The sequence below is a fragment of the Euprymna scolopes genome, chromosome 23, assembly GCF_053919585.1.
Source record: "Euprymna scolopes isolate OS-2025 chromosome 23, ASM5391958v1, whole genome shotgun sequence".
Classification (NCBI taxonomy): Eukaryota; Metazoa; Mollusca; class Cephalopoda; order Sepiida; family Sepiolidae; genus Euprymna; species Euprymna scolopes.
Genome location: NC_136504.1, coordinates 54,584,160 through 54,611,560, shown reverse-complemented (window position 1 = coordinate 54,611,560; position 27,401 = coordinate 54,584,160). Strand labels below are relative to the sequence as shown.

Here is a 27,401-nt window from a genome sequence, read left to right as displayed (position 1 = left end):
TTACTAGGGGAAGCATCACAGCTTACAAAGGCCCAAGGGCCACTCGAGGATAAGGATTAATTAGTGTCAAGAAAACTGTGAGACTACACCATAGTCATTGGTAATAATGAAACTTGCGTAAGATTATTAATCATTTCTACACATTAAAATTTGTTAGTTCAGTAGAGAATTTTATTCTAATATATTTTATATAAATTACGTGTTTTTATTTTGTTTATGAGTTCTTGGGTGTAAACTATTCTGTACGTTTACCGCTTTTGTAAACATAATAATAATAATAATAATAATAATAATAATAATAATAATAATAATAATAATAATAATAATAGACAGGATAAAAATTAAATGCACATTCTTTCAATATCTAATCCAAAAGAATTAAACTAAATTTAAATATTAAATTTATGCTTTCTTATATATATATATATATATATATATATATATATATATATATATATATATATATATATATATATATGTAGAGACAGAGAGAGAAATACTATTGCCTTTATTTTCATCGTATATATATATATATATATATATATATATATATATATATATATATATATTATTTTAACACAATCAAGACAAAATTGAACAAACGGAAAACAGTGAAACGAAACTTGACCATAGAATATGTCGGTAGGCTCAACCGCATGGTTTTCTAATGGGGGAGTGTCTCCAAATGTATTCCCTATTATTTATTAAATAGTGTTTTTCATCATCTGAAGAGCGGCTGTTATTGAGAATATTTTCAAACAACATAATGTTTGAAATTGTCCGAACAGTCATGAAACAATTATAACGTATTATGTAAATACACAATTTGTTGCCATCACTCCGATCGTTGTTGCCTTGATTTTGTTTACAAATCAAGTCATCTTATTCTGACTTAAACTATGTTGGTATATGAGCAATTACAGAATTTTAATTTATGTCTACATTAAAATTGTGGGTAAAAAATATTAATATATATATATATATATATATATATATATATATGTGTGTGTGTGTGTGTATATATTATTAATATTTTTTCCTATATTTGAAACACTTTTAAATGACTTGAATTATAATATTGTTAATATCGTCGTCTGACATCATTCCAACTGTTTCACCTCTCCCTTCTCCTTAGTGTATTCATATACCTCTCTATATCATTATATTATTTCCCTAAAACTATGCTTTTAACCCTACCCCTTCTTTAACGGAAATTTGATTTTTGTAATTAATTTAAACCCATAAGAACTTAAATTTTGCTTCACGCCAGTCATGGCGTTTTTTCTCCTCAAAATTTTAACTTTTGTATTTTAATTTTTGTTGCCTGATGAAATCAAATGTGATTGAAATGGTCTGCACATTGTAGAAAGATATGATTGCATTTACATAAAGAATAATAAAAATATATATATAATTCACTGTCTTTGATTGAGCACTATCAACAACCCTTGTTGAAATTCAATTATTCTTAATTTTTTCTATCTTTCTACCGGGAATATATATATATATATATATATATATATATATATATATATATATATATATATATATATATATATATATATATATATATATATGCCAAGATACCCTACCACTACCACTAACAAAAACAACATCAAAGAAAGAATCCTTTCTCATCTCTATAAAGTTAGGTATTTATATATGCTTATATATAATTTATATTTATTATATTTACAAGATTCACTGTACACTAATTAAATAATGAATATCTAAAAACAGCTGATATAAATAAAGGTATATAATGCTATTTTATATTTAATTTAGTTTTATACAAACGGAGTAAAATGTGACGCGGAAAATCTTTGTGAAAATTCAGATACCTTAGATTTGTGTGAAATTTTTACAATAGGCATTAAATTGAGTTTCTTTGGAGCATTTTAAATTCAAATTTTAGGTAGGACAACGTCTTCCCCATATGAAGAATCAAATATTTCAGATTTGTATTGAATTTGATCCATAGTCATTGGATACCAATTAAGCAAGATTACTTAATTTTCATTTTTCGTTTTAAGATCACTTAAGCTTAAGCCTTAAATTTCAGACATTTGTAGAAAATCATTTTAATGAATTGTAATCAAAACTGGAATATTCTATACATAAAGTTTAGTATTAATATATTTTTATTATAATCTTCGTCAGGGAACACAAAAGTCCTGCATGTTTGAGGAATTAACTTTACCAGTCATAGGACGGGTATTCTTCTAGGTCTGTCTCACCTCTATAATCCTAACTACACTGACACTTGTATTCACACTTTTCAAACAGATTTTCAATAATATCATTTTCATTTAAACCGGCAACTAATATACAATTAAAATCACGCTGGCATGTTGGTTCTTGTAAAATCACTGAACTTAAAGGGCGTCAACTCTGGCCAGTACTTGAATGGGTGATCAATGGTAAATCAGTGCAATTTCATGGGACATCGTTCAAGAAGCTATTGTACAACTTTGGGTACCACGTCTTCTATTTCAGTCGGTTATCTGGACAACAGATTCTGGAGTGTTGTCATGTAACATCAATCTCTTTTACTTTTTTCGTTGTTGTCGGCATGATCTTAATAACAACGGTTATAAAAGTTATTAAAAAGTTATTAAAATAGATAACAGCACAAAATCACTAAGGGTTCAACAATTAAAGTTTTGAACAATTTTTATTCTCCTATATATAGTATATAGACATAATATAGTATACAGACATAATATAGTATACAGATATAATACAGTATACAGATATAATACAGTATACAGATATAATACAGTAGACACACAAAATATAGTATACAGACATAATACAGTATACAGAAATAATATAGTATACAGACATAATATAGTATACAGACATAATACAGTATAAAGAAATAATATAGTATACAGACATAATACAGTATACAGAAATAATATAGTATACAGACATAATATAGTATACAGACATAATACAGTATACAGACATAATATAGTATACAGACATAATACAGTATACAGACATAATGCAGTATACAGACATAATACAGTATACAGACATAATACAGTATACAGACTATATAATATACAGACATAATATAGTATACAGACATAATACAGTATACAAACGCAATGCAGTATACAGACGTAATACAGTATACAGACATAATATAGTATACATACATAATATAGTGTACAGACACAATACAGTATACAGACATAATGCAGTATTCAGACATAATGCAGTATTCAGACATAATGCAGTATACAGAATAATACAGTATACAGATATATCCCAGTATACAGACATAATATAGTATACAAACATAATATAGCATAAAGACATAATATAGTATACAGACATAATACAGAATAAAGACTTAACATAGTATACAGCATAATACAATATACAGATATAATAGAGTATATAAACATAAAACAGTATACAGTATGCAGACATAATGCAGTATACAGACATAATACAGTATACAGACATAATATAGTATACAGACATAATGCAGTATACAGACATAATATAGTATACAGACATAATATAGTGTACAGACATAAGACAGTATACAGACATAATATAGTATACAGACATAATACAGTATACAGACATAATACAGTATACGGACATAATATAGTATACAAACATAATATAATATACAGACATAATACAGTATACAGACATAATATAGTATACAGACATAATATAGTATACCGACATAAGACAGTATACAGACATAATACAGTTAACAGACATAAGACAGTATACAGACATAATACAGTTAACATATATAATACAGTATACAGACATAATACAGTTAACAGATATAATACAGTATACAAACATAATACAGTTAACAGATATAATACAGTATACAGACATAATACAGTTAACTGATATAATGCAGTATACAGACATAATACAGTATACAGACATAATATAGTATACAGACATAATACAGTATACAGACATAATATAGTATACAGACATAATATAGTATACAGACATAATATAGTATACCGACATAAGACAGTATACAGACATAATACAGTTAACAGACATAAGACAGTATACAGACATAATACAGTTAACATATATAATACAGTATACAGCCATAATACAGTTAACAGATATAATACAGTATACAGACATAATACAGTTAACAGATATAATACAGTATACAGACATAATACAGTTAACTGATATAATGCAGTATACAGACATAAGACAGTATACAGACATAATATAGTATACAGACATAATGAAGTATACAGACATAATATAGTATACAGACATAATATAGTATACAGTCATAAGACAGTATACAGACATAATATAGCATACAGACATATTCCAGTCTACAGACATAATATAGTATACAGACATAATATAGTTTACAGACATAAGACAGTATACAGACATAATACAGTTAACAGATATAATACAGTATACAGACATAATACAGTTAACAGATATAAAACAGTATACAGACATAATATAGTATACAGACATAATATAGAATACAAACATAATATCGTGTATATCCCTAATATAGTATATAGACATAATATAGTATAAGAACATAATACAGTATACAGACATAATACAGTTTACAGACATAATACAGTATACAGACATAATACAGCACAGACAAAATATAGTATATAGGCATAATATAGTATGCAGGCATAAGATAGTATAATGACGCAATGCAGCATACATACATAATATAGTATATAGACATGATGCAGTATACAGACATGATACAGTATACAGACATAATACGATATACAGATATATTCCAGTTTACAGACATAATATAATATACAGACATAATATAGTATACAGACATAATACAGTATACAGATATAATACAGTATACAGACATAATATAGTATACATGCATAATACACTTACTCTCCCTACAGAACAGGAGTCTCCAACGTTTTTGAACAAGGGGTCATTGTGTTGATTTTATTGAGCTACATGGGCCCAAAAAAATAAATGACGTAGACACGTTTTGTACGACTTTGCTCATTAGCTAGGAATTTATTTAAACTGGTTCTTGAAAACCTCAATCTTTTTAATCATTTTTGATCAAAATGAAAACCCACCATTCTATTCACACACATTTCTATTATTAAATATTTCCTGGATATTTTTACGTTTTTCATAAGAGCTCTGCAGGCCGGGTTAAAGACTTTGGCGACTGGATTAAAGACTTTGGCGGGCCGGATCTGGTCTGCGGCCTGTAGTTTGGAGACCCCTACTATAGAAGAATGAGAGCAGCTCCCCAAAGCAGCTTTTCAGATACCTGTCACTATCGAGTTCCTGTTTTCACACAATATACTGAAACGTGAATGTAATTCTAGTTTGACTTCTAATGGAAATTATATCCTCTTTCTTAAGTTTGCATATGTGGAATTTTCCATTTTATTAACCTTATTTTTATACACTTACAACTAAATATTGCTACACTATTGTGAAAATTTGAGAGGGACTTGAGGGAGGAGCATAATAATGCATTTAAGATAAGTTAAAATAAATATATTAGTGATGAGACGATTCCAATATTTTTCCCGATTCCGATACAATTACCGATTCCTTACTAAATTCCCAATTCCGATACAATTACCGATTCCAATCCGGATTCTTTTATAAATCTCTAGATATTTAACTACGAATTATCTATTTTTTTCAATTATCGTAAAAACACATGTTTACTGTGCAGATATTTTCTCAAGCATAAAAAAGGGATGATCTGTAGATTTTGGTTTTATTATCAGTTAAAAATCAATAAACATTTATTATTTTATTACTACAACTAGCAGTGGGAAATTTTTCCACTTAACAAAATTAAATAAAAAAAGACAATTAAAGGAATTGTTTTTGGTATCATAAAATAAGTACAGTCAATGCTAAAATGGTTTAATAATATAACCGACTCACATAGATGCAAATTCACTTAACTAGATATTACAGACTTTTACCCCTCCATTACAAAAGGCACACTAGAAAAAGCATTGAGTTTTGCATCAAAATACAAAAAAATCAGCAATATAGAAATAGAAACCATCATGCATGCTAGGAAAACCCTCTTATTCTATGAAGGGAAGACTTGGGTAAAAAAATCAAACCCAGAAGACCCATTTGACGTGGCAATGGGAACCTATGATAGTGCAGACTTCTGCGACTTAGTGGGCCTATTCCCACTAGAGACTCTGAACAAAAAATTCCAAGATCATACATTCGGCCTTTATAGGGATGATGGCCTTTGTCTCTCACACGATCACAACGGGACTAGCCTAGATAAGCTTAGAAAAGATCTAACCAAAACATTTCATGAATTAGGTTTTAAAATAACAATTAGCACCAACATATACGAAGGAGACTTCCTAGACACAACTCTAAATCTAAATAACAGGACACATAGACCCTTCCACAACCCAAATGAGACACTAAGGTACATAAACAAAGGATCCTGTCACCCCCTACAGTTTTTAAAAATATGGTTGCCAATATCAGCAAAAGAATCTCCACGCTTTCATCAAACGCCGACATCTTCAACCAATCAGGTCCATATTACAATGAAGCGCCCCCAAAAAGCGGATTCACGAAAAGTATTAAATACCAACCAACCCAACATTGGCTAACAAAAGCAGGCGCAACAGGAGGCGGAACATCATTTGGTTCTCACCTCCATTTTCCCTCAACACAAAAACACGAGTGGGATACCTATTCCTGGAACTGCTAGACAGAAATTCCCCCCCACAACATAAGCTGCACAAACTATTCAACAGAAACACGATTAAGGTCAGCTATTCCATCACCCCATCAATAAAACAGACCATTGCAAGGGAACGCAATGAAAATGAAATTGCAGACAGCTCTTGCAGATCCAGAGAAGATTACCCATTAGAGGGAAGATGCAGGGTGAAATCCCTCGTATATGAAGCGATACTCACACATCAGGCTAACGACACACCAGAAATATACATACGCATGACGAAAGGGACGTTTAAGCAGAGATTCTACATGCACAACAGTTCCTTCAGGGCAAAAACAAGGATAAAGACAGCATTAGTCGCCCGAGTATGGCTGCTAAAAGACAACGAAACACCATTCAGCATTAAATGGAGGATCATAGAGAGAAGACCAGAATACTCACCAGCCTCAAAACGGTGCCCCCTTTGTGATGCGGAGAAATATCACATTTTAAAGACTATTAATGACCCTCAAAAGACCTGTTTGAACGTCTGCAGTGAGACCCTTAAAGCCTGCATACATAGGAGACAAGCGTTCCTAATAAACTGGGAAGACCGAACAACAAACGAATACGCCCACCTAAAGAAAATTCTTCAAGAGTATTCTAGATGCAGTCAACTTAACGCATATTTTAGTAAAAGTGAAAATGGACATTTAGGCAATTGTAAGTATAAAAATTAAGAAAATTATGGCTAACTTAAAGAATACAACACACATATATAAAAACAAAAGGACCTAGGAATTAAATAGCTTGCATACCTCCCCTCAACTATTATATAAAAAATATAAAAATAAGATAGATTAATTACCTCTCTTGGATCAACTGAAACATGTATTACCTCACCTTAACTAAAACAAAGAAAGAAGAAAAATTAATAGATAAATTAATTACCTCCCTTTGGACCAGCTAAAATTAACAAAAGGCAGACCGGCGGAAACCATGCAGCTCGGAAACAAAAACAGGACAGTACATATTTACTAAAAATGCATTAAATAAAAAATTAAAAAAATAGAAAATTCATATTAGAATAAAATAAAATATACAGAGATAGGAATAAGCAATAGTTAAATAAAAATGAACATCATTATAAATAAATGCGACCCTACTTTTCCCTCCGACAGAAATAGCATGGCTGACGAGAGCCTAACATTATTTACGATTTACCATTAACTTTATGTTGGGCTTGAAACCGACGGTACCACTGTTTTTCAGAACTTCTGTACAAGCATATATATATATATATATATATATATATATATATATGGATAAAAGGATAAAAATATGGATGAAAAATACGAAAACTATATAAATGTTTACATCGTTTTTGTATTTATTTCCTATTTATTGACGTTTAGGAATACAAAGAGTCTTTTGAAAAAAAGCGAAAACATTTTTTAAGAGCACAAAATTTTTGACAGATTCTTCGGTCTTCTTCAGTGTAAATGATAGAAACACGAGTGCAGGGCGGGCAGGGTTGACAGCTTAGAAGAACGGGTAAAACTAATAAGGTTAAGATGTATCTGAATACGACCATCCCAATATTTTTTTATTTGGAATGATCAGTAACTTGTGTGGCCTTTATCCAAAGTATACAGACATAATATACTTTTTATGAAAGACTTGGTTTTGGATCAAAACCAAGACTTTCATCCAAGTCTTTCATAAAATGTTGAAGTGGACACCCACGCACACCTACATACACACTCGCATATATAAACATACATGCATGTGCACCCATACATTACCACACGTACTTTTGCACATACCTGTACACACACATAATACACGCATGCGCGTTTATAAACGTACACATGCGCATGGAGAATGATGAACAGATAGTGGAAAGTTCTGACCAAAAGCTGGTAATTGCCATTGAAACCACAAACTTATTATGGTTCTAGGTATGAGACGGGGTGAAAGGGTAACGTCTTCTTTGTCTAGATTTTATATATGCCCGCCCGCTCACTCACATACACGCATACACACGCATACACATACACACACCTGTATATACATATGTATATAGACATACGCACATACACGCACACCCACATGCACATATGCGCATACACCCATATGTATACATACACACACATATATACATATAAATATATACATAGACACTTGCATACCGACACACGAAAATGTATATGCACGGACACATACATATGTATACACACATTCATATACATACATATACATATATATATATATATATATATATATATATATATATACACACACATAGATATGTGTATATATAAGAGAAAATCAACTTCCGAAAATCAAAAGAAAACCGAATTAAGACAAGCAGAGAAGTCGATGTTCTATTGAATAACCCTATATCAACAATGAATCATAATAACATTTACTTATTTCAATCGCTTACTGTAGATTCTAATCTCTAGCATTAATTGATGTATCTCGTACATATATATTGTTTTAAAAAGTAAACGAAGAGTATTTTTCTTTATTTTATTTTTATTTACTTAATTTTATTTTTTACTTTTGTTCAAACATAATAAAATATCAATGAAAACCTCTTAGATTACGGGCTATTTGATATATAAAGTTTCTCTGTTCGCCTGTGTGTCCATACGTCTCTCACTCCTCCCCTCTTCTCCCACACACATCCACACTCGTACGTACGTACATACATACATTAAGGTTTACTTCAGTCTTAACAGACTATGGATACACACAATAAGGGTTTCTGCGCGTGAAATTTTTTTTTTTGTGGCGAGAGTTGAGCAATCTCCAACCACACCTCTCATGAGTAGACATTGTTGAATACCAGTGGCAAGTGGAGATTCAGAACGACTGGAAACAATGCCAAGATAAGCGGATAGCACATACAGCACCTAGAATTCCCAAATGGTCACCCATCTGGTACTGGCCAGGCTCAACGTTGCTTAACTTCGGCGATCTGACGAGAACATACATACATACATACATACATACATGCATACAGAAAATGACAAAGATAAGGGAAAAGCATTATTTTTAAATTAGAAGCTATCACAATAATTGGAAGCTCAATATGCAAGTTAGAGCAATTAGAAATTAAGAACAATTGATACTGGAAATAAAACTTCAAATCAAATATATTACAATGTTCAAACGAACAACTAACTAACTAACTCTTGACTATTATACAGACGGTCGGGTTTCAATCCTGGCTTGAGGTAGTTACCTGTTTAGCCGCACTGATGAGCTGTGAAACAGCGAAACAGTACTGTATGTGGATGACTATAATGCTCCTCATCTTGAGTTGAGCACATTGAGAAATAATACATGAATTACCATTAGCATATAAATGATGCTCTTTGTGTAAACAAATCGAGCTTAGGTAGTTTGGACGATGTCAAAACATCATTAAACTCATGACTCACACAGCAGTCGCCGATAGCGTAGTGGTTAGGAGCCTTGACTGTCATACAGATGGTCGGGTTTCAATCTTGGCTTGAGGTAGTTACCTGTCTAGCTGCATTGATGAGCTGTGAAACAGCGAAACAGTACTGTATGAGGATGACTATATATATATATATATAGAGAGAGAGAGAGAGATACTAGCTGGCCGCCTGGCATTGCCCGGTCGTAAAATATGCTAAATACGATATTTTGATTAATGCAGATTTCGTATTTATTATTATATTATATTGGACCCAACATATAGTAATGATTTAAACAGTGTAAAAAAATAAAATGACTTGTGCGTCAGCACCGAGAATCGAAAACGTTTAGCTTATGATTTACTTTTCCCTTTGACGTTAATACCTGAGCTATGAAGGCTAAAAATTAAAACAGGAAGCAATAGCTCTTACGTTATTTCATCTGGCAAATTCCTTTTTTTTTAATTTTCACACTTTTGCACAGATTTTCCCCGGCTAAAATTCAAATACAAAGTTTCGCATGGGTTCGAGTACCCTATATATTAAGTTTCATGTCTATAGACCAAAAACTGACAGAGGAGTTTGATAGGCAAAATTTTTTAAACAAATATGTATACACATACATAAATATATATAGTAAGAGGTTTGTGTTTACTATAACCTTTTAACGCAAATATAACACTAGTATAAATCATGTAGAATATCTGCATTAATATAATTAAACGTAATAGTTAATTAAAGATGATCATCCCATAAGAAAACTGAAAAAACTAATAGGCAATTATTTAAAATGAATGTTTAAAAGAATATGCAAATTAGCTAGATTTTTTGTAGATGAATGTAATTCGATGACCGATATATAAGAAAGTTGTATTTTTTTTTTATAAAATAAACAGAAAAAAGGTTCTTTCTGTTATCAAAGTGTTCCGACAGATGCTGCAATCAAAGTAATATGTGGGGGCAACTCCACATATCAGACCATTTCTCTTGAGCAATTAGTTTTGGTCAATGTAAGGGAAACCCTTCATAGCAACTGTCACTATCCAGTTCCCTCTCCAGGAAGCTGGTCCCCTCCCCTCCCACTCCACATTAAAAAACGGCCTTGTGCCTAATTTGCTCAGTGGGGAAGCAAATAAATAACTAAATAAATAGAAAAAAGGTTCGCCTTTTTTCTTCTTGCCCTTTGGGCCAAGATCAAAGTGTAGTATCTGTCCGGCAGATACTGCAACCAAAGACCATTGCCCTTGTAGCAATCAGTTTCTGGTCGATGTAGGGGCGACTCTATATACCAAAAGGCATTCGCTACCAGCTTTCCCTTCCCCCTCCCCTCACTCTCCACATTAAAAAAAAACGGCCTTGTGCCTAATTTGCTCAGTGGGGAAGCAAATAAATACCATAAATAGAAAAAAGGCTTGCCTTGTTTCTATTGTTCTTGGCCTTCGGGCCAAGATCAAAGTGTTACTAGCTAAGAGAAACTTTTGTTTAGTTCTAGAGTGACAAGGATGACCAACGACCCTCAAATTTTCCCCCCTTTTGAGTTGGCCTTGTGCCTAAGTTTTTTGTTCATGTAAATTTTTGCCTGAATAAAGGAGTATCTCAAAGTGTAGTATCTGTTCCAATGCTGCTCTTAAGGTAATTTTTCCCTGTAAATGGAGGGGAAACTCTCTATAGTGAGACAATTATTACCTTTGGTGCCGACCAGAGTGTCCCTTTTGCCCTTCTCTTGGAGAGCTGGTTTAACCCCACATTAAAAACGACCTTGTGTTATATTTTACTTTCGTGAGGAAGCAAATAAATACTAATAGAAGAAAGGGTTTTTAATGTGAATATCAGCACACACACACACACACACACACACACACACACACACACACACACACACACACACACACACACACACACACACAAAGAACAAACAAATTTATAAGTGTATAGATATATATGAGTTTATTTGACAGTTCAATAGGGTATAAAGGTTTTTATGTTTGGTTATTTTTTACATACGCATATTTTTTGCTTCATTTTTATATCTTTATCACTTCTGACATATTATTTTATATTAATCGATTACTTTGGTCTTATGAAGCGTTATCCTTAAACTGAGATTTCCCTGAAACATGTAAGCACATATGTAACCAATAATATCTGTATAATAAACAGGCTATATATATATATATATATATATATATATATATATATATATATATATATGTGTGTGTGTGTGTGTGTGTGTGTGTGTGTGTGTGTGTACTAGCATGGGTACCCGGCGTTGCCGGGTCGACATAAAGTTCGGTTTTGAACACACCTACTATATTAAGGATATTAATCATTTTCATCGTGGGTCACGTCGATACCCCTCCCCCCACACACATACACAACAATTTCAAAAATAAAAGAACAGATAAAAACATGTAAATGTAATCATACCCCCCTAAAAAATAAATAAGTACGTGATACCCTCTCCACCAGGTGAGATTCTAACAATAGTAATTTATTTATGGCCGTCCGAAATGGGTACCCTTTAAAATATGCGAAGGGAATGCGGTATTATATCGGAGCTCACTTACACATTTCCCTTACCCTATTTCCTCCCTCTTTGCCGTCGATGGTCGTTCAACAATCGACCAAAGTAAAAGATTCCTAAGGAAATATCCTTATTTCGAGAAAGTTCTTCCACCGGCAAAGAACAGCCGTAAAATAAAATAAAGATATTAAGTTTTCTTGAAAAAATTTTTTTTCCTGTATTTTCATCTAACAATTTACGCTTTTCGTAAACATATTTTTACGTATTTTTTTTTTAATACATATATCTATGTAAAATTTATGTCCCCCCCCCAAATAATACTTGACTGAACAAAAAGTCTTAAAAACAAAACAAAAAAAAAACTTTCATAAGGAAATATCCTTATTTCGAGAAAGTTCTTCCACCGGCAAAGAACAGCCGTAAAATAAAATAAAGATATTAAGTTTTCTTGAAAAAATTTTTTTTCCTGTATTTTCATCTAACAATTTACGCTTTTCGTAAACATATTTTTACGTATCCTTTTTTAAAAATACATATATATATATGTAAAATTTATGTGCCCCTCCCAAAAAAAACTTGACTGAACAAAAAGTCTTAAAAACAAAACAAAAAAACTTGTACTTACACCTAAGAATTTACGGTGAAAAAAAAAGTAAAACTTTTATCCTTTCTTGGAGGAAAAACACCCAAAGTTTTGGTTGATAAATATTTTGCAAAAAAAAAAAAAAAAAAAAAAAGATATAAAATATTTTCAGTCCTTTAAAGGTTATTTTTGATTATTTAAATTTGTATTTTTTCCGGTTTGTTTGTTTTTAAAGCATTTGTTACAACGCTCGGCTTAAACCGATAATTGCTGCTCTCGCCCGATCGATTCTTGACGGGAATTCCCGAGAATCCGGGTCAAATTATGCAAAAGTATCGAATATTTAAGAATAAAGCAAAACATCTTTCTGTCTGCACGAAATTATTTTTCCACGCTAGAAACGTCTTGCGATTACCAAATTATTTATTTGGCAAGATTTTTTTTTTATCTTTCGAACTGCAGAACATATGAAAACAAACTAATCAAGGGAAATAAATCTACTCGTTTCATAAAAAAATCGATGTCGGAAGTAATAATTCTAAATAAATTTAATTAAATATATTATCAATATAATTGTTATTTAGAGTTAATGAAATAACAATCTTAAATAGAACAATTAAAACAACTCTTTCGCTAGAAACTTAAACTAACATACAGCTATTTAGTACAATTGGGTTTTCTTAATGTAATAATAAATGAGGTGACCTCTTAATCGTATATATTTTTTTAAAGAATCATACTATATATAGAAATAAATGAAATACTAAACTAACGGACCTTTCGTATATATTAATCAAATTGTGAACAAACAAACACACAGGAATACGAATTTATATATATATATATATATATATATATATATATATATATGAAGAGAAAGAGAGAGAGAGAGAGAGAGAGAGAGAGATGGGGGTGGGTAGATAACTTAGGAAAAAAACAAGTTGTAGAATTTCGTCATCAAACAAATAGAACGAAGAAAAAAGAAGGAAGTCGATGAAAATATTTAATCTTTAAAGTGACCGGCTACGACTCATTGAACTTTGACCTCAGACTGCAAGAAGGAAACTGGAACTTACTTCAGCCACTTTCTCTTGTAATTGCGTCTTAAGCCAGGACCGCCAATGTAGATTATTTTCATTGATGAGATCGACATTTGACGAGAAAGTCACTTGTATCCTTTTGATATAATCTGAAAAACGAGAGAAAAAAAAATAAAAATAAGAAATGCAAACATTAAAAGAAAGGAAAATCAAATAGTCTTGCCTCCTCTTATCATGGCTACTAGCTGATCTATTTGACGCCACTGTCCACTCGGGCAAATTTTAAGGTGGTTAAAAAAGTTACTAAGTTGCCCCTCTCTTCCAAAATGGCCGTTGTGTTGAAAAAAGTTATTGTTCAATTTTTAGTAGGAAGTTCAGTTTGCTATATAAGATTAATGTAAAATCAACTCCCCTTGTTTGGTATTTAAAAAAAAAAAGAAAAGAAAAAAAAAACGAGTCGCAAAATCATCATCATCATCATCATCATCATCATCATCATCATCATCATCAGTAGTAGTAGTTTAATATCCCTTTTACACGTTGACACCCTTCTAGAAATTGACTTCCAAACTAATCTATTTCTGGTTAGGTCTTTATTTATCCCTCTTTTTTCAAATTCATTCCTTATCACTTTCTTCCATATTTTCCTTTTGCCTTTCCCTTAAGACTGAATCTGATACATGAATTTTTCTACATAAACTAATCCAAGAACTCTCATCATCTTTTTTTTCCAATGTGGCGAAATCATCGAAATTCCATGTTCTGCAACTTCCCTATACTATTTCAGACCCATATTGCACATCCATCTATCATTCTCATATCATTTCTCTCCATGCAGCACATGTCCCCAACCCTCACTGGCCAGGTTTCACTTTCCTGCACCATTACGCTGCGTACATATGCATAATAGACTCTTCCCTTGATCGCTTTGCTTATCTGTTATATGTTATTGCTGTACTTAAAAATATTTCCGTTCTATGGACGTCCGATGTGAATGCAAGTCCCATGATATTATTGCACCAACTTCGTTCAAACTGAAACATACCTATATTTTGAAAATATATGGTTAAGCCGACCTATCTCCAAAACCCTTGTAGGAGTTTGTGACAGATTTCCATTCAAAAGACGTTCAGTGTGGAAAATATGTTCGTACCATCCGTAGAACAGATACTGCACTTTCATCCTAGCCCAAAAGCCTATAAAGTGTACTTAATTCACGTTTGACACAATATTGTTATCAGATGAAAGTAAAAAAATGACTCGTTTTACATTGCATCTTCGGCACTCGGACGATCCCATCAGCAGGTACGAACAAGAAAATAACTTAGCCCAATATTATTATTGAAGATAGAGATAAAAAATAAAAATAAAACAAGAAGAATTGATGCATAGCCATAATAAAGAAAGTCTGGATAAAATCATGTAGCAGACCAGCAAGTATTTCTTCTGATAGGAGTTAAAAAAAACAAAAAACAAAAATCTCTATAACTTTATTGTGGTGGAATTGCCTACAAATGCACTGATTCATATGCATAAATACTGGAAGACATGAATGTGGGGTCTACATTCGGAACTTGTTCGTTGGCTAGACAACTAGACTTACACTTTTATGTGTTCTTGTTAACACATTTTTCTACTCTTTTCCCGTGTTCTATTTTTTCTTGTGACCATTTAACTAGGATTATAACAAACTTATAAGGACTATTGTTATCACAGTTTAGTTGGTGCATCTATCACTAGTCTCTCTCTCTCTCTCTTTCTCTCTCTCTCTCTCTCTCTCTCTCTCTCTCTCTCTCTCTCTAGTAGTAATTCTTCTAATACATTCACCTCTAGAAGACAGAAAGTCTGTTCTGTTTGCTGTCAATACACAGGGGCTAGAAGAAGAAGAAGAAGAAGAAGAAGAAGAAGAAGAAGAAGAAGAAGAAGAAGAAGAAGAAGAATTGCCTAAAAGCATTAATTCATTCACCCTCAACTGGGCAGTTTTCTACAGGGAGGGTCTTTTTTTTTTCTTTTTTTTTTTTTTGCTCAACTCACACCTTCAAACACCCGGGCAACGCCGGGCACCCAGGCTAGTATAGTAATAAAAATAAATAAAACAGAAAAAAATAAGTGCATAACCATGAAAATGGAGCCTGGATAAGATCATGTGATAGACTTAACAAGAATTCCCTCTGATGAGAGTTAAGAGAAGATCAAAGGTTATTTCCAGTATTATAAAAGAGGTTGGCAGAAAGAGGGTGAAATCAAGATCAGAATATTTTCAAGTAGGAATTTGCAACTATCAACCCACAGGTCACGTTCAGCCTCTCTTTCTCCTTTTATTTACGTTCATTTCTTGAACATTTCCTTGAATTTTTTTTTTATCATAGCTGATCTGTGAATCTGTGACGATTGCTCTATTTTGTATATCAACTTTTAATTCCTCTTACAGTTCTTTCTGAAGTTGGATTCTAAGATGGCGTTTCTTACCTAAAAGATTTTCTTGGTTCTGCTTTAGAGACTTAAGGTTACAGTTTTGAAGAAGAAGAAGAAGAAGAAGAAGAAGAAGAAGAAGAAGAAGAAAAGATTGTCCTTATTTTATTTGATTACTAACTGTACTTACCCGGCATTGTTCTGGTGAAGAGATATTGCTGGCATGTATTGGACAACGGTTAGAATCCCCCTTTCAAACTTGGTCTATCTCTTGCCATGTCTTTATTTATCCCTTTTCTCACATCCAGCCTTATCACTTAAACGGTTTCACCCTCCCCCCCAAAAAAAACTGACTTTCCATTTGTGTCACTTTACTTTTCAAAATAAGTTTTAATAAAAAAAAGAAAAAAGAAAAGAAAAATATATAAATAGATATGGAAAGCAGTAAAAAAAATGACAGGAAACGTCTCATTATAGAAATAGAGTGAAGGTGGGAAAAGTCTGACTTACTACTTGGCTCCTTTCTTTCCTTATTCGTCAGACATACTTTTGTGTAACGGTACGAATATATCTATCTATCTATCTATCTATCTATCTATCTATCTATCTATCTAAAAAGTGAAAATGTCTGTCTGTGTGTGCGTGTGTATATGTATATATATGTGTGTGTGTGCATTTCCCTACCAAATAACTCTGTCAATTTTCGGTCTAGAAACTCTAGATTTGATAGAAGGAGTATTGAGATTTGGGACTATCTTTTTAATCGGTTTTCGACCAGAAATTTGGCTGTTAAGGGGTCAAAGTTCAACTATTTGACCTTTGAAAACTCTACCAAACTCCTTCGCCAATTTTGGGTCTAAACACTTGAAATTTTAGATGTAGGTTACTTGGACATGGATCAAACTTTTTAATTTGATTTCAACCCCCAAAAAAATAAATGTTAAGGGGTCAAAATTGGGGTCAAAGTTTAAAAAATTTGACCTTTACTCAGCCAATTTCTGGTCTAAACATTTGAAATTTTACATAAAAGGTATTCAGACATAGGGCAAGTTTATAATCGCTTTGGGTCGAAAATTTGAGCTGCCAAGGAAGTCAAAGTTCAAAAGATTTGACCTTTGCGGTGTCTAGCAAACTACTCAGCCAATTTTAGGTCTAAACATTTGAAATTTATACATACTGGTATTCAGACATGCGGCAAGCATTTTAATCAGTTTTGGGGCGAAAATTTCGCTGCCAAAAGGTCAAAGTTGAAAGAGTTGACCTTTGCAGATTCTACCAAACCCCTCCGCCAATTTTGGGTCTAAAGACTTGAAATGTCGGTTACTTGGACATGAGTCAAACTTTTAAATGTATATATATACATATGCCCATAAAGTTATGAACAATACATAGGGCCTGAGCAAAGCCAGGTTGAACTGCTAGTGAATATATATATATATATATATATATATATATATATGCATATACATACATGCATATATATATATATATATATATATATATATATATATATATATATATATATATATATGATAAGAATAATGGAAATAGCATTCCGACGAAATAGAGAAATAAAAAGGAATAAACCGAGTTATGTGTTCATCAACGGTTCGTCTTTATGCAGAGGAAATCTCGAAATAAAGACGAAACGTTGATGAACACATAACTCGGTTTGTTCCTTTCTCTCTCTCTCTCTCTCTCTCTCTCTATATATATATATATATATATATATATATATATATATATATATAAATATTTTTAACAGAGCATATATATATATATATATATATATAAATATTTTTAACAGAGCATATATATATATATATATATATATATATATATATATATATATATATATATATATATATATATATATATATATAGAGAGAGAGAGAGAGAGAGATTAATGCATAAGAGGAAAAGAGAGAGTTCAAATCCACAAGAGGAGACTTATCTGGATAATGCCAAGCTCAATAATTAATGTTGTCCTATTATATATATATATATATATATATATACTGCTGTTTAATATAACAGACACTGCCCTAAAGCTATTGAAGAATGTTTTTCAGAAAAATGTCCGTTTTTTAAGTTAGATGACTGCGACCATTTATTCTTAAATCAAGAATTGTTGCATTTGCAGCTTTTCATATCTTTGCTCCAAACCTTTGAATCGTTCACAATTTCAAAATATTTTTCTTTTTACTTAAAAAAGACATTTTTTTTCTTACTTACCAATCTGTATCTTTGATAAATACTTGTTTTTTTGTCTTTGCATACGCTGCTCGTCGCATTGAGTTTGTTTAGGTCTCTGCCACTGCAAGAACTTAGACACCAGGGTCGGAAAGTGAAATTGAGAAGTCAGCGTCCCCGAGGAGGGGCTCTGATCTGCAAAAAGTGAGCAACCTCGTCGGTAAGGGCGACCACACAATTAGCATAAACTAACCCTTTGTTCAAGAGAGAAGACAAAGGCTGGGAGGGTGGACCTCCTAGAACTGTACAGAACTAAACTCTCTCCATAAAATCAACAGGGATGTAATCATGGCAGGGATCGTCTAATCTTTGTTGATTTTAGGGGCTCAAGGTGAAAATACTCATGCTCATGACCTTGAGTTTTGGCACAGTTTTTGTCAAAGATCTTTGAATACCATTGAGTTTCGAGAAATGAGAGGATTTTGATTCGGAATGTTCAAGAGTTAATTCCTTTAAACCGTATCCAACTTATCTTCCTTGCATTGCATTCGCTAATCAGGAATGCATTTTTCTACTTTCTGAAACCAAGATATATACCTAAATTTCCCCCAAGTGCGAATTTGCAAACCGAATAATTCAAATAATACTAAAACTAGTGTTGGGACGATTCCAATATTTTTCCTGATTCCGATACAATCACCGATTCCGTACTAAATTTCTGATTCCGATACAACTACCGATTCCAATTCCGATTTTCTTTTTTTATAAATCTCTAATATTTTACTATAAAATTGTTATTTTGTCCCGATTACTGTAAAAAACACATCTTAAATATACATGTATTTTCTCAAACGTAAAAACACACTTGTGAGGGTTTGATCTATAGATTTTAATATTACTGGAAGTTTTAATCAATAAATATTTATTATTTTGTTCTTACTACAAGCAGTGAAAGATGTTTTATGAAAACATAATAAAATAAACAATATAATTAAAGGAATCGATGTTGGCATCGGAAAATAGGCTCAGATTTTTCCAATTCCAATACCAATTTCTGTACCCCAAAAAACTACAATTTTTCTGATTCCGATTCCAATTAATCGTCCCAACACTAACTAAAACTAAGCTTCGCTCCTTTAACAACTACAAAAACTCTTCTCGACAACTGATTTACATGAAAAATCACAGTCTAACTGAGAGCCTATTATCCACACTTTTTAGGCTAACATTCACGGTCAACATGAATTGGAACAAATACATTAAGGACATTGTTAAGGCTGCACAAAAAGGTGGGCTCCCTCTACCGTGCTAGAAAATTACTTACATCCTTTATCTTTACAAAGCCATAATTCACCCATGCATGGAGTATTATTGCCACATCTGGGCTGGTGCATGACTCTTTGACAGGATCCAACAAAAGAGTCTCCAATCTAATAGGTCTTGTACTGTCGGCTAAGCTCCAACCTCTGTCCCATCGCCACAATGTTGCATTCCTGTGCCTGTTTTGCAAGTACTTTAAAAAAAATGTGCTTTGATGAACTCATAGAACTTGTGTCCCCTCGACGTACATACTCCCGATTCTAACAAGTAGCAAAATCCCACTCCTTCACTGTTGCGGTCTGTCGATGCCGGAAAGCCTTCTATTCTAATAGTTTCTTCTATCGGACTGCTAAACGTTGGGATTCTATCTGTTTCTTGCTTCCTTGAGTGGACCAACTTGCTGAAGTTTAAATGTAATGTGAATAGATATCTTGCTGCTCAACTCCCCACAGTCCCCTGTAAACATGATCCCAAATAGTAATTACGTTCCAAGTGGTAATACGCCTTTTTTTGGAGTGAAAAAGAGTTAAAAAAAGAAAAAGAATAAAAATAGAAAATCAATAAAGAATGGGAAAGAAACACGTCACAGAAATGGCGTTCAGAGGATGGGTGGGCAAAATGTGTGTGTGTGTGTGTGTGTGTGTGTGTGTGCGTGTGTATGTGTGTGTGTGTGTGTGCATGTGTGTATTGTTGTGTGTGTATATATCTGTTGTATTGTGTGTGTGTGTTGTGTTGTGTGTGTATGTGTGTGTTGTATGTGTGTGTGTTGTATTGTGTATGTGTGTATTGTGTTGTGTGTGTGTTGTATTTTGTATTGTGTTGTGTGTGTGTGTGTTGTATTTTGTGTTGTGTTGTGTGTGTGTGAGAGCATTTGAACATATTTAAACTATCTCTTATTTTTTATAAGATCTCTTCAATACTAGAATTCGAGTCTTTGAAGCTTACAAGCAAGAAGTTGATCCTGAGCATCACCAGGACATTACCAAACCCCTGTGTGCCATTACATCGCCACATGTAAAATGCTGCTAATGAGAAAGGGTAAAACCGTAGCTGGAACAAGCGCAGAAAAATGGTGGAAGTGAGAGAATTTCGGCTCCGACCCTGAATAAGAATAGTCAAAATAGGATTTGCCTGACCTTCAAATGCTCGAAGGGGCAAAACAGGAATGATGTATCATCCCCAAACTTGACAACACTCAACATAGATTAACATAGAATCTGCAATAAACTGGATGCTATTTCAGGATTCTGACACTGAAAAATGATTCTTCCAAAAAGGGAAAACAACTACACTATTGTTTGGTTGATATTTGGGGAAGAATACATTATACCAAACTACATCCCAAGGCCATTTGCATTATTTGTATTATTCGTACTGCTATTTTGATTTTGATTTGTTGGTGCAACCTCAGCTCTCCTTTATGCGCATCTTTTCAAAATTATTAACCTTTATGTGGAATTGGGGAACTCATAAAACATTTTGAATTCCCAACTTCAATGAATCGACTTCTTCGTCTATGATTGCCCACTAGAAATTAAGATTAGAAATTAAGTTGACGTGTTCAAGGAAGTAACGGCATGAACAGGAAGTCAAGATAGAGTGTATGGCAAAAAAGAAAAACAAAACAAACTAATCCAGTAATTTTAATGTGTGAAACAAAGCAAACGTGTTTTTGGAGATTCTTTCTCATCCTGAAGAGAGTCTATGAAGAATGTAATATTACTATATACTGTAAGTTGGTAAGACCAGTTTAAGAAAAAAATATATATTAAAACTCAAAATGGGCGTGGTTGTTATTCTCTCTAAAAAAATGAATGGCTTAGAGACAACCACGGTCACTACTACAGATGCTTCAAACAATAAAGAAAAGTACAGCTCACTGCTAAAGACAAAACTATAATCTACAAACATCGCTCCTAGGACTATACCTGCTATGAAGAAAATAGAGAGAGAGAGAGACAGACAGACTAACTACTAACTGTATGCATTATTTGATGCTAATTCTGCTACTTATTAAGAACACACAGCTAGTTACATACAAATATATATGCTTACGACTATCACTGTTATGAATAATAGAAAGAGACAGATCAACTCTACACACCATTGCTACTATGTCTCTCATTACTAATACTATATGTAAGCAACAAGACTTCTACTACAAAGAACAAGTCAACTATTCCTGAACATAATGCTCTACTGCTATTAAGCTAAATGACTAATCATTTGTTCAAACCGTTACTAATACGTAAGATCATTGTATGAAAATTGATAGAGAATAGGTCGAATTGTTCTGGATTTATTACTAGGGCTATGACAACAGCATATTCTTTTCATTGTTTTGACTTTCAAGTATATATCCGACACAGTCAGACACAGTTAATCAACTGAGAACCACATCACTCTATATAAAAGCATATAAGATATCAACGGATACACACTTGAGAGTCGAAACAATGAAAAGAATATGCTGTTGTCCTAATCCTATTTATTACATATACAGACCTAAATGAGTATAGATTTTTCCAAAACTATGGATATATTTTCATGTTTAAGATTTGAAGCTATAATATGCAGTTGAGATTTTTTTGCGGGGCGGGGGCATAGTCGCTAATATGTACATGGAGGTGTGTAAAAATAGATTTAGATAGGAGTAGATTTTCCACAGAGGCTTAAAATTATGTAAGAGAATGGAAAATTCCATTGAAAGTAAAAATAGAATGAGAGATACGTGTTACAGGACGTTGACGGGCGGAAGTCTGTAATGACACGTAGGGAGAAACGAAGAAGCTGATTTTAGTTTTTTAAAACTCATATTTTGAATATCCATTCCTTTCTCCCAGAGTGGATGGAAAACTTAATGTAACTTTACAGAATTATAGAAGAACTAGACTGGGTGCCTGGCGTTGCCTAAGTGTTTGGAGTTGTGTGTTGAACAAAAAAACATGGTAGTAGGCATGCAGGCTCGAACCAGTGACACGATGATGGAAAAAAGTGAAAGGAAACTTAACGTCTTACTCCTACTCCATGACGCAACAGGAAGTTCGGAACCTTAAAATTATGCAAGTCAATACAACCGATACGATGACTTGCAAAAATGGTTTGCAAAAATTCGACCCCTGCTAGTAGAAACCTGCCCAGTTGAGGGTAAAGGAATTAATTTTTTGATATTTGTCGTCCGAGACGTCGAGTTTCTAAATGATACCAATCTCATGAAAATCTCTCACCTCTATCGAAAGTTTTAGGCAGACATCAACCATACATACATACATACATACATACATACATACATACATTCATGTGAGATTTATATAATAGATGACGGAATAAAATATCAAACGACATGTTTTCTAGGTTGGCTGTATTTTGCGCGAAAAGTTGGCAGTATTTTGCGCGAACAGTTGGCAGAGTTGGTGGAAATTTTCTGTTTCTATGTCTATACTTGTAGCCATGTCACTAGTAAGGGTGCTGGAGGTAAACGTTTTGTCTGGGCTGACGTTATCCGCCTGATAGTCAGGGACCCGAACCTTGGATTAACCACTAAGGAGGCTGTCCTATCAGCAGGTGCAAAGTACTGGGGCTGCTGTATTGCCATTTGGTGAATGGAATCTGGACCATGCAGTAGCTTCTGGTGGGGCCTCTCGATGCCATACTAGTGGGTAATTGTTACGGCTTTACCTTATCATGTTCTACAAAAAAAAAAAAATTCTTCGTTTCTTTTTCTCTCTTAGTTTCCCCTCTCTGTCCTGCTCTAAGTAAATCTGACGACCTAGTCCACAAATTCCAAAATTTCATCATGACAAGTTTCAAGAAAAAATACACGATTAAACCCGGTTCTCCAACTTCCAACGTAGACCCCTACTACCATGTCTCCTTCTCCAACATCAGGGGTCTTCGTTCTAACCTTCCAGAGGTTGAAACTCAAGTACAGGAGACTAAACCAGACCTTTTATTTTTAAGTGAAACTGGCATTGGACAGGCTATTTCCCTAGATGAGTTTGCAATTACAGGATACTCTAACTTAACTTCTAAATCTGACCCCCAAGATCGCCATGGGCATGGAATATGTGCCTATATTAAAGATAGCTTTCCATGTGGGAGGGACATATCCAGGGAAGATCCTAACTTACCCTATATGTGCTTCCGGGTTGCTTTAGCTCACACTACTGCATTTATATTTACTCTCTATCGCCCGCACAACAGCGGAGTTACTATCTTTCAAAGCATATCTGAGAAAATTGACCAAGTCCTATCTGCTTATCCTTCAGCTAACATTCACGTATGTGGAGACTTCAATGTTCATAACGTCGAATGGTTGACCCACTCAAACAAGACCGATGATGAGGGGAGGTTCTGTCATGATTTCTCGATTGCCTATGACCTCACTCAGATTGTTCAGGAACCCACCCATGTGCCCGATAATGACGGCCAGTATGCGAGCCTACTAGACCTTTTTCTCACAACTTGCCCTGAACTATGTTCAGTTTCTGTTCTATCGCCTCTTGGATCTTCCGACCACTCTGTTGTATCAATTAAGATAAAAATGAAATGTAATAAGTCCCCAGACGTACCTCTTCATCGTACAGTATATCGATACACTAAGGCTGACTGGGATAGCTTCCGTACATTTATATCTGATCTACCTCTGAATTCCATGTTTAAAAAGGATGTGTCCTCTATAGTATTAGACCTGACTGAATGGTTAATTGTAGGTATTGACCATTTCATACCCTCTAAAAAGTTTCAGCAAAAACCTAACAGCCAGCCATGGTTCTCTCCAGAATGTGCTGCTGCCATTGCGCACAGAAATCACTTTTTCCACTGCTTCAAACGTAATAGATGTATGGAAACTAAAGCCGTTTTCAGGACTGCCAGCAACCATTGTAAGAAAGTAATAAGGAACGCAAGAGAGTTGTATGCTCAATCTGTTAAGTCCAAAGTAGCTGAGCAGCGGCTTGGTTCTCACCAGTTTTGGCAAATAGCAAACAGAATCCTGAACAGAAGCGTGTGCTCCATCCCAACTATTATCAATGGACCTGAGGTAATCTCGTCAGCATCAGACAAAGCCAAACTCTTTGTCAAGAACTTTGCAGCTAATTCTACCCTTTGCGACCAAGACCGCCAACCCCCAATATTTCCTCCTGTATCAGAAAACACGCTATGTGATATACGTATATCTGTACGTGATGTTGCCAAGCTAATCAAAAACCTTGATTCCAGTAAAGCAACTGGTCCTTACGGTATTCCAATTATAGTACTCAAAAAACTTCAACCTGAACTAGCGCCCATACTTACAAAACTGTTTAAACGTTGTCTTAATGAGAATAGTTTCCCATCTCCCTGGAAAATCTCATCAGTATGCCCTGTATTTAAGAATTCAGGTGATCGCTCATCCCCCTCTCAGTACAGGCCAATAAGTCTCCTGTGCGTCATGAGTAAGTTGCTAGAATCTGTGTTAAATACAGAAGTAATCAACCATCTCAACAAAAATAACCTTCTTAGTGACACTCAATATGGTTTCCGTTCTGCTAGATCTACAGCAGATGTGCTTACAGTTATATCGCATAGGATTAGCAAATCTCTCGACGGTGGCAATCTTTCTAGGGCAATTGCTCTTGACATATCTAAAGCCTTTGATAGGGTATGGCATAAAGGTTTACTTCATAAGATCGCTAGCTATGGTATAGCTGGAAAAGTCTTCTCTATTATTAAATCATTTCTTTCTGATAGGTTCATAAGAGTAGTAGTTGAGGGGCAAAAATCAGAAGCTCACAGTATTAATGCCGGTGTCTCTCAGGGATCCATCCTGGGCCCAACTCTTTTCCTGATCTACATTAATGATCTTCCAAATCACATCCTTACATCATTTGTAGAGATTTATGCTGACGACACTACCATTTATGGTACCACATCTAAGACAGTAAACAACCAAGTTCTCTCCAATTCTCTCTCCTCTGATCTTGAGCACGTAGTACAATGGGGAAAGGAGTGGCTGGTTACTTTTAATGCATCTAAAACCAAGCTTCTCTCTTTACATCATCAACATTCTAATCCACATTTGGCATCAATTGAAATGAATGGCTCTCGTCTTCAGGAGGCCTCAAGTTTTGACAAGCTTCTGGGCTTGACCATTACTCCTGATCTTAAATGGAACACGTACATCAAATCTGTTGCCAAGGCCGCTGGAAAAATGGTGGGATCTTTCTATCGATCCGGTAGATATCTCACTGCTGATGCTATTCTCTATCTATATAAGAGCCAGGTACGTCCAAGGATGGAATACTGTTGCCACATCTGGGCAGGAGCTGCTAGAAAGGACTTGTCCTGCCTTGATAGAGTTCAAAATAGACTTCGTAGCCTCGTAGGAGATGTCCTTTTCTCTTCCCTGCAACCTCTATCTCACAGAAGAGATGTTGCGAGTTTGTCTCTGATGTATCGTTATTTTCATGGAAAGTGTTCGACTGAGCTTCAATCTATGGTCCCCCCTCACCAAACTTTCACAAGAAACACTCGTCTAGCTGTAAACACTATCAATAATTCCCCCCACTCTTTATCTGTGCCTAAACCTAAACGTAGATTCCATGAACAAAGCTTCTTTCTTAGAACTACACGCCTGTGGAATTATCTTCCGTTTTCCTGCTTTCCGGCTGAGTACAATATGGTTGTGTTCAAGTCTAAAGTAAATAAGTTCTTGATGAGCCGTTCCATATAAGTTATCAAATTTACCAAATTTTCATTACTAATGATTACTATATTGTCCAATTTCTACTGTACACTCTTTAACCCTTATCCTTGAGTGGCCTCTGGGCCTTGATAATGTGGTGATGCCTATGTAAAAAAAAAAAAAAAAATGACCAATTGAGCTACATCAGTGTTGGCATTTTCTTCTTTTATGCTGTGTATAATTGCGTTCACCAGGCGAGAGAGAAAGATGGAAACATTGACTGCTACGCATCATCGCAGAAATACGACCAACTGACTCCAGTTACACTACACCATGATTCACTTGCCAACACAAGATTTGGTGATCTTTGCAAAATGTCAACCACACATCGACCATGGGACGCAATTCAGGATTATTAATCCATTTGACTGCAAGAGATTATTTAATAAGTCTTTCTAATTGGACTTTGCAGTTTATATTGAAGTAGAATACCCGTCCCAGGACGAGTAAAAC

At 33.9% G+C, this 27,401-nt stretch overlaps 1 protein-coding gene across 2 annotated transcripts in view; it reads right to left on the bottom strand.

Annotated features, from left to right (window-relative positions):
• The window catches only part of LOC145245901 (VPS10 domain-containing receptor SorCS3-like), a 1,435,182-nt gene that overhangs the window by 104,338 nt on the left and 1,303,443 nt on the right, over positions 1–27,401 (bottom strand). For both annotated transcript variants that reach the window (XM_080107637.1, XM_080107638.1), the window contains exon 21: positions 14,336–14,448. In XM_080107637.1, coding sequence (XP_079963763.1) covers positions 14,336–14,448 — 113 coding nt within the window. The remainder of the gene's footprint in view (positions 1–14,335; positions 14,449–27,401) is intronic.